This window comes from Bufo gargarizans, chromosome 2 (genome assembly GCF_014858855.1).
Source record: "Bufo gargarizans isolate SCDJY-AF-19 chromosome 2, ASM1485885v1, whole genome shotgun sequence".
Lineage (NCBI taxonomy): Eukaryota > Metazoa > Chordata > Amphibia > Anura > Bufonidae > Bufo > Bufo gargarizans.
The window spans coordinates 275,314,608-275,323,242 of NC_058081.1; the positions used below are offsets into that span (position 1 = coordinate 275,314,608).

Sequence of the window (8,635 nt, forward strand, 5' to 3'; positions counted from 1 at the left end):
AACATCATGATGTACATGTTAAAGGGCTTCTGTCACCCCCCAAAACTCATTTTTGGGCATATTAAAATCCTTATTGGATGACTATTCCCTATATAGGGCTCTTACCTTGTTCTGTGGCTTGGTTTCACTAAAAATCGATCGTTTAAAATATGCAAATGATTCGACTACCAGCAAGTAGGGCGTCTACTTGCTGGTAGCTGCCGCATCCTCCTTTAAAAAAAACGCCCCCTCGTCCTGCTGATTGACAGGGCCAGCAAGCGCTCTCCTCCTCCGACTGGCCCTGTCTGCAATTCAAATCCCGCACCGACGCAGGCACTCTGAGAGAAGGACGCTTGCTTCCTAAGAACTTCCTCAGTGCGCCTGCGCCGATGACATCACCTCTAAACCCGAAAGAGAAGACGTCATCGGTGCAGGCGCACTGAGGAAGTGCTGAGGAAGCGAGCGTCCTTCTCTCAGAGCGCCTGCGCCGAATGAGGTGCAGGGGCGGGATTTGAATTGCAGACAGGGCCAGTCAGAGGAGGAGAGCGCTCCCTGGCCCTGTCAATCAGCAGGAGGAGGGGGCATTTTTTTGAAAGGAGGATGCCCAAAAATGAAAAATGAGTTTTGGGGGTGACAGAAGCCCTTTAAGTCATTGATCAGTAAGGGGTTAATGGAAAGTTGAAGGAAAAAATGTTGTAGAAAAAGGTACACAAGCAATAGGGAAAACTGCAGCTAGCGATGAGCTAATCAAAGTCAAATTGACTTTGATCCGAATTTCAGCCACAAAGCTGAATTTTCTTGCACTTGTCTTCCACTGAAATGGTGGAGAGAAAAAAAACACAGTCACCTCATCCATTTGCTCATCGGTTGGCCGTTGTGACCATCTGCATTGACTTCTTTCCCTCATTTTGTGCGTCTTATAAAGCGAAAAATACTGTCAATTATAATAAAAAAAAGACTTGGAGGAGAAGATGAGACGCAGGTCACAGTAGTGAGCCAGCTCTACATATAATAGAATACAGCACCACATACCTCTTACTTCCAGTGATATCTCCTGTCGTGTAGATCTTCTCTTCTCCTCCGTTTGCCCCAGAACGCCATGACTAATTCAAACTGGTGTAAAGTACAATTGGCTTAGTTGCCCATAGCAACTAATCAGATTCCACCTTTCATTTTCAAAAGGAGCTGTCTAAAACTAAAAGTGGAATCTGGTTGCTATGGGCAACTAAGCCAGTTCTATGTTACACCAGTTTGTTAAATGACCCCCAAATGTCCCTATAATGTCTACAGCAATTATAATGTCCCCTAGAGTGCCCCCAGTAATAATAACATCATATATTGTGCTCTAGGTAATAATGCCTGTATAGTGTCCCTGAAAAATAATGTCCTCTAATATGTAGTAGTAGTTTTCCCCCACACTGCCCCCACAGTATTAATTAAGTTTTGGTCAGTGTTGGGCCCCCCAGCGATGCCAGACCCGGAGCTACAGGCCCAAGCGCCCTAATTATAATCCGCCACTGCTAGATACAACAATTCAGACAAGCTGAAGGCCACTATCAAAGCTACCTGGGCTTCCATAACACCTCAGCAATGCTACAAGCTGAGCGCCTCCATGCCACGTGGTATTGATGCAGTAATTCTTGCAAAGGGAACCCCGATTAATTATTAGGTGCATATACTGTACATACTTTTCTGTAGGCCAACATTTCTGTAGTAAAAATTTTTTTATTGGTCTTATATATTATTCAAATTTTCTGAGAATCAACTTTCTGATCATATTCTAATTTATTCAGATGCACCTGTATGTATATATATATATATATATATATATATATATATATATATGTATGTATATATATATATACAGTTCTGTTCATGTTAATATGACAGGTCATGTGAACTTACAAATGAAATAAAAAACTGCAAAGGCATGCAAAATATGCCTTTTGCAGTTTTTTTTTAAATTCATTATGATAAGAGATGAGCAAAGTTATGAAAATTTCGATTTGGCTGCTTCACCGAATTTCACAAAATTACTAAAGCGCATTTCTTTGTATGTAGTGGGTTCAATGATGGGGAATGGCCCCTGTCATTGAACACCTCAGATTCTGCGTTCATCGCTGATTGCGGCATCTGAGGCTATGATTTAAAATAAAATAAATACTCACCTTATCCATTTGCTTGCTTACAGGCCTTCGCAGACATCTTGATTGAAGACACTGCCTGAAATTTCACGCGGTAATATGATGACGTCATCACGCCCAGCCAGCGCACTGGCGTGGTGATGTCATAAGTTACCCCGCACGAGATTTTGCACGGTTTCTGCAATCAAAATGGCTGTGACGGCATCTTCGCACACAAGTGAATAAAGTGAGTATGTATTTATATTTTTTTTTTACAGTCATTACAGAAAAAATAGATTCGTTACCACGAAGCATGAGGAAATTTGGCTTAAAATCAATTTGGCTTCGATTCGCTCAACACTAATTATGATATCACCAAATGCTTCTTCATGAAATTTATTTTGTGCTTATAACCACAAATATTCTTTTTTATATTTTATTTTGTAGACATTTGTAGCTGTAGATCACTTTCACAGTGTTTTGAAAATTTGATCATTGATTTCTATCAGTGATTGTGAGCCAAAACCAAGAGTAGAGGGTACACAAAGATTAGGTATAATGGAAAGATTTGCATCTGTCCTGTTTTTGACCTACACCTGGTTTTGGCTCACAATCACTGATGGAGATCACTAACTAAACAATGACTGCATTAGGCCTCATGCACACGACCGTTGTGTGCATCCGCGTCCGATCCGTCATTTTTCACAGTTTAGCGGAGGTCCCATTCATTTCTATAGAGCTGTGAAAAAAAAAAACTGATACTCCTCCGTTTTTTCTCCGGGTCCGTGATCCGTGATTCCAGTCCGTCAAAAAAATATAACCTGTCCTATTCTTGTCAGTGGAAAACGGAGGACGGACCCATTCAAGTCAATGGGTCCGTCAAAAAAACGGACGCACAACTGGTATGTCATCCGTGTTTGCGTCCGTGTCCGTTTATTTTCTACAAGACCTTGGTGCAATAAAATGACACTTTTCATTAACCTTCATTTTTTTTTTCCCCTGTCAGACAAAAAAAAAAGGAAGACACAAGGAAACACATCTGAAGCAAAATCGGACACGGACCACTGAAGCCAAATCACTGACAGTGAAAAAACACTGTCGTGTGCATGAGGCCTAATTCAGAAATTGATAGCATTATAGATTGCTATATTCAAACCAGTATTAGACTTGATTCACATGGGGAGCTAGAGATAACTGAATCATATAAAGCAATTCATTTATCAAGTGGTGTTCTGTAGCTAGAATTCGATTGGAACTCTGGTCAGCAATAGAGATGCTCAGTGGTGGGATATCATCTACAATATTATAAAGAATAACCATTGCACTCAGCTAATGGCAGCTGTCTAGCAAAAAATTATTATAAAGGGGGCCCCAACCTTCTAATAAGCTCTGTCCCTTCCTCTAAGCCCCACCGACTTATTGGCATAAACTTTATGTCTTTTTGTTTTTCAGTGTTTTGTTTTTCTTGTTTCTTGTTTTCTTGTAAGTGAAAATGTAGTGGCTTGATGTATGTTCATAGTCAATAAGAACATATTAAGTGCTTTCAATGCAATTTTGCTTTTGCTGTTCTTTTGGGTAGTTTGATACTATGGAATTTATGATAAACATAACATACTCCAGGTGTTGCTTATTTTAGAGTTCCTTCCTCCCCAGGCCTTTAATTTTAACCAAAACTGCAACTTATCCGTGTTACATGTAGTGCGGGTTTAATTGTATTTTTATGGTACTTTTTAAAACATATCAAAACATCTTTGTAGTAGACCTATCATTGACATCGAAAGATAAGACACAGCAATCAAAAGACTTTGTGAAGTACAAATTAATATATCCCACTTTCAATCATTGTATCTATGACCTGAACTCAATTTCTTGACCGTTTTTTTCCCATTAATGTCCTCTTTAAAGGGGGCAAATGCTGTCTGAGTTTCTAGATAATACCTCAAAGTTTGTATGGTTGAGAAAGAATGTAAGTTGCTTTATAGCTATATGCCTAAACATATATTCATAGCTTAATTGTTTAGTTTAATTGGTTATTTTCTTCACCAGACCAGAACCAACCTTTTTACTCTAGCTATGGTGATGTTCCTATGTACTTTTAGTATCTACACTTAATAAAGGTTCCCCATTGCATCCTAGCCTTTGCTCTTTATTACTTTATTGTACAGGTTCATTATGTTTAGATAAGATTAGATTCAGGTCAGTAGATTTGATGGTCTTAACATACAGCTAAAATAAACATCTGAGTAGCAGTTTCCATTGATGTTATACTTTGAAATTCTGTACACTTTCAAATAAGAATCCCTTTTAAAACTGTAGTTTATTTTACTTTAACAATGAAACCCTCTCCCTTTCCCGAAAAGAGTCAAATATAAAGAATATTATACTTAAAACGATCTTTAAAAATGTAATCTGAAGTCCTTGGCAATGTACATTTCTTTTCCATTAATGTATAAGTACTGAACATAGATTTTAATCTCAAAGTTAATAATAAAAGCAATTTTCACTTAAAATATAAAAACTGTAATGGTGGAATCATAATACATTTAGCGCTCTCACAAAAAGTCTCTCTATTAGTTTCTTTTGACACATATTTTCATTCCAGGATCAATTTTACTATATAAGGAGTTCTTAACTATTCTATTAAAATTTCCATTCAGAAGCAATAATATCTAACAGTGAATAATAGTCATGTAAATCATTATTTCAGGTTAATGTAAAAGATTTTGTAAGTTCTTATGAATTCTGCTGATGTGCACAATTGAGAAAGGTTATTTCGCCATTTTGCAGTGATATGCGCTGGAACAAAGGAACTATTTTAAAAGCTTCAGTTGAATACATCAAGTGGCTACAAAAAGAACAACAAAGAGGTAGAGAATTAGAACATAGACAGAAAAAAATAGAACAAGCCAACAGAAGATTGCTGCTGCGTATTCAGGTTGGTTAAGTGCAAAAAAGTTCTAAACTTCTGAAAATTATCCTGATCTATTCCTCCACTAGATATTTATTTATTTTAACCATTAGATGCTGGAGCCATTTGCAATGACAGAATGCATTTAACTTTTTACAAGGATTGTCTGAATAAATGTACAGTGACATTGCTCAATGAGTAGCTTTTTGATTTAAAACCTGCGAGTTTTAAAAGTGCTAAGAATCAAGAGAACCAATTTATGTCTCTCCACAATGTAAAACAAAAGATATAGAAAACAATATTTCCTTTAGAAGAAATACCAATGTGTTTAATTTAAAAGTGTTTTTATAGAAGTGTTCTCCTTTAGCTAAACACCTAGTTTACAATTTATATATTTTTTACCCTCTTAAATTTGGTTCTGGGATTTTTACGTCAGAACTATGGTGCAATTTTGGTACAGAATGGTGCATCTTAGGACCTGACTCTTTCCCATGAAGCTCCATCCCATTTCCTCTAAGCTACGCCCCCCTTGTTACACATGTCAGAAAAAAGTGTGGAAACCTTAGATGTGTCAAATACTGCCAATTTGTGCTACTTTGTAAACAGATTTTTGGCACAAACACATTTGTAAATCTGGGCTACTGTGTTTTACCAGTAGTGTTTTCTTCATGGCGTTTTTTCCTCTTTAGGGAAAGTATTGAGAAATAACAAAAAAAAAAAAAAACATTAAGGCTAGTTTTACATTAGCGTTATGAGATCCGACAGGCTGTACTGGCAAGGACCAGGTCTCTTTGGATTTCCAGAAGCCACTGTGTTCCCATCTGGCCCCAGTAAATTTTAATGGGAACTGGCAGAGATCTGGCCACAACCTTGTAAACATGCCGAGAATTTGCCAGACAAAAAACACTGCACCAGAGAGACTCTGCCAGAACAGCCTGCCATATCTCACAATGCTAACAGCAAAAAATGCAGATCCGAAAAATGAAAAAGTGCAGAAAAACTCTAACAGAAACCAATGTGTGAAAGTACCCTAAATGTGCATGTCAAAACATGTCAAGTAGGCTTCAGATATTTAAATATATTTCAAATTATATCTGCCCAAAAACAGACAAGGACTAATGTTGGGTATAGTTTGGTAAATATAAATAAGTTACTATTGCAATATAATTACTTTTCTAAGGACTGGGCCATACAGAGGTATATGGAGAACTGAAGATAGGTGATATAACTATATCTAGTTTGTCTTCAACTCTTTGGAAGTAAAGATGTACAGTAAGGAGCTAAAATGGCACAGAACTCAACAAAGAGATTGTGTCCCCTTATCATATTCATTGCTCGGAGTCTCAAGACCCAGACCCCCCCCAATCTAAACCTCGTACACGTCTCTATGATGTGTCGGAACTTAGTTTAAAGGGGACCTGCCTGCTATCTTGACATGTCTGCTTTAGTGAACACTTACATTCTGCATAAGACAACAATTCTGCTGTATCTATTACTAGAATTCTGCATTGTGTCCCTAACATAGTGTCATTCTGACACTGTCAGCACTGATTCAGCAAGAGGAATGGTATCACCCATATGTCAGTTATTCATACATTTCCAGGAGTAGCTGAAAACCAGCACAATATAGAGTTCTAAGAAAGAGATCCAAAATTGTTATTTTAGAGGGATTGACAAATTTAACAGATTAAAATTGTATTTGTTTCTAAGGAACATAAAATAATATATATCCTATTTTTTTCACTGTAGGAACTTGAAATGCAAGCCAGAGCACATGGTTTGCCAATGCCATCAATGTGCACAGTAGAATTAACTTCACAAGTCATTAAGCAACAAACATTTGGAGAAAATATGTCCGAAGATTATGTTCATCAGCTTCCTATGTGTATTGGACAATCAACTGACTTGTGTGATGGGTCAACAGGATTTTCTGATCCACTCTCACACTTTACAGATTTATCCTTCAGTGCTGCACTTAAGGAACAGATATTAGAAGAAATGTCTCCATACGGAACTGACCCCTTTCTGTCGGCAACGTCACCTGACCTTTCCAAAGGAAGCAGCAGAAGAAGCAGTTTCAGCAGTGATGATGGTGATGAAGTATAAATACAGTAGACAGACCCTAAAGACAGTTTCTTCTGTGTCAACTTACAAAGAAGACGTAAAGGAAAAAGTGATTTTCATTGCAGGGAAAGAGTGCAAAATGAACAACTTCATTCTCTAACACATGAATGTCAAAGTGACATGTTTGTATATTATATTTTTCACCCATTAAATTTACATGGGCCTAAGTAATTTTCCACTATAACAGCTCCAATTAGTAAATACAACTCAACTTGTTTAGCTTGGGGCTAAAAATCACCTGGTGACTAAACTTTAATGATTTTGTGTATGTGTATTACAGTATAATATTTCCCACTGGTAATTAAGTTGACATTTTGATAAATGGAACATCCTTTTAGCAAATTTAATTAAGGGTCTTTAAAGGGCCATAGGGCAGACTAGATGGGCCAAATGGTTCTTATCTGCCGACACATTCTATGTTTCATAGCAACAGATATTTGCTATATAATGTATTTTTCTTACACTCCAGTATAATAAGAATGTTGTGGCCTTTAAAATGTGAAAACTTATTTCTATTTTTCAAATTTCATAGTTGACTCGGATGTTCGTGAGGAAATAGCCATTTTATATTTCTGCTACACTGACTAAAATAACAACTGGCATTACTCTAGATTAGGACATTAAAGTTCTCTTCTTTTTTTGATGTATTGGTATTATTTTAATCATCTTGATGGGATATATTTACTAACACTTATGTACCAATGAACAGTACATCAGGAATTGTGTCAGAAAAAGAGGCCACAGGTATGGCTTTAAGGACTTTCTGGTCTACACTTTGCTTCTAACTCACTAGAGTCTGCATAGATAGTTTTTAAACACTAGCTGCTCTAATAACGCTATGTCATAACAGGCAAGTGCCTTTGTGACGTTTGTACCGAACGGTGAACCTTTTGTCAAATCACGGTACCCATATGCCTCATCACCAGAAGCAGCAATTATTCACCAAGATTATGTTTTAAACAGCAGGAAGACAAAAATGACTAGGTTTAAAAACGTGGCTGTAGCATCATATAATGCTTAAAACATTTGCCTTCAATGCTAAATTTAAAGGCAATGTGTAACATTGAATATTATGTCAGATCATTAGGGAGCATGTTATAGAGCAGGAGGAACTGAGCAGATTGGCATATAGTTTTGTGGGATTAGTACAAATTCTATAACATTGAGGCATAATATTTTACACATTTAGAACTCTTTCTGTACTTAAGAGTTCAGAGGGCAGTCCCATTCAGTAACATATAGCCATTATGCATCACTATATATATATATATATATATATATATATATATATATATATATATAGTGTGTATATATCTGTGTATATATATATATATATATATATATACACAGTGCAGCCCATAATTATTCATACCCCTGGCAAATTTAGACTTAAAGTTACTTTTATTCAACCAGCAAGTAATTCTTTGATGGGAAATGACATAGGTGTATCCCAAAAGATAATAAGATGACGTACAAGAGGCATTATTGTGGAAAACAAAAA

At 36.7% G+C, this 8,635-nt stretch overlaps 1 protein-coding gene across 1 annotated transcript in view; it reads left to right on the plus strand.

Annotated features, from left to right (window-relative positions):
- TFEC (transcription factor EC) overlaps positions 1-8,359 on the plus strand; it is a 118,012-nt gene extending 109,653 nt beyond the window's left edge. Inside the window, exons 7-8 of the mRNA XM_044277012.1 lie at positions 4,890-5,037; positions 6,760-8,359. Coding sequence (XP_044132947.1) covers positions 4,890-5,037; positions 6,760-7,116 — 505 coding nt within the window. The 3' untranslated portion in view covers positions 7,117-8,359. The remainder of the gene's footprint in view (positions 1-4,889; positions 5,038-6,759) is intronic.
- The last annotated feature ends 276 nt before the right edge of the window (positions 8,360-8,635 follow it).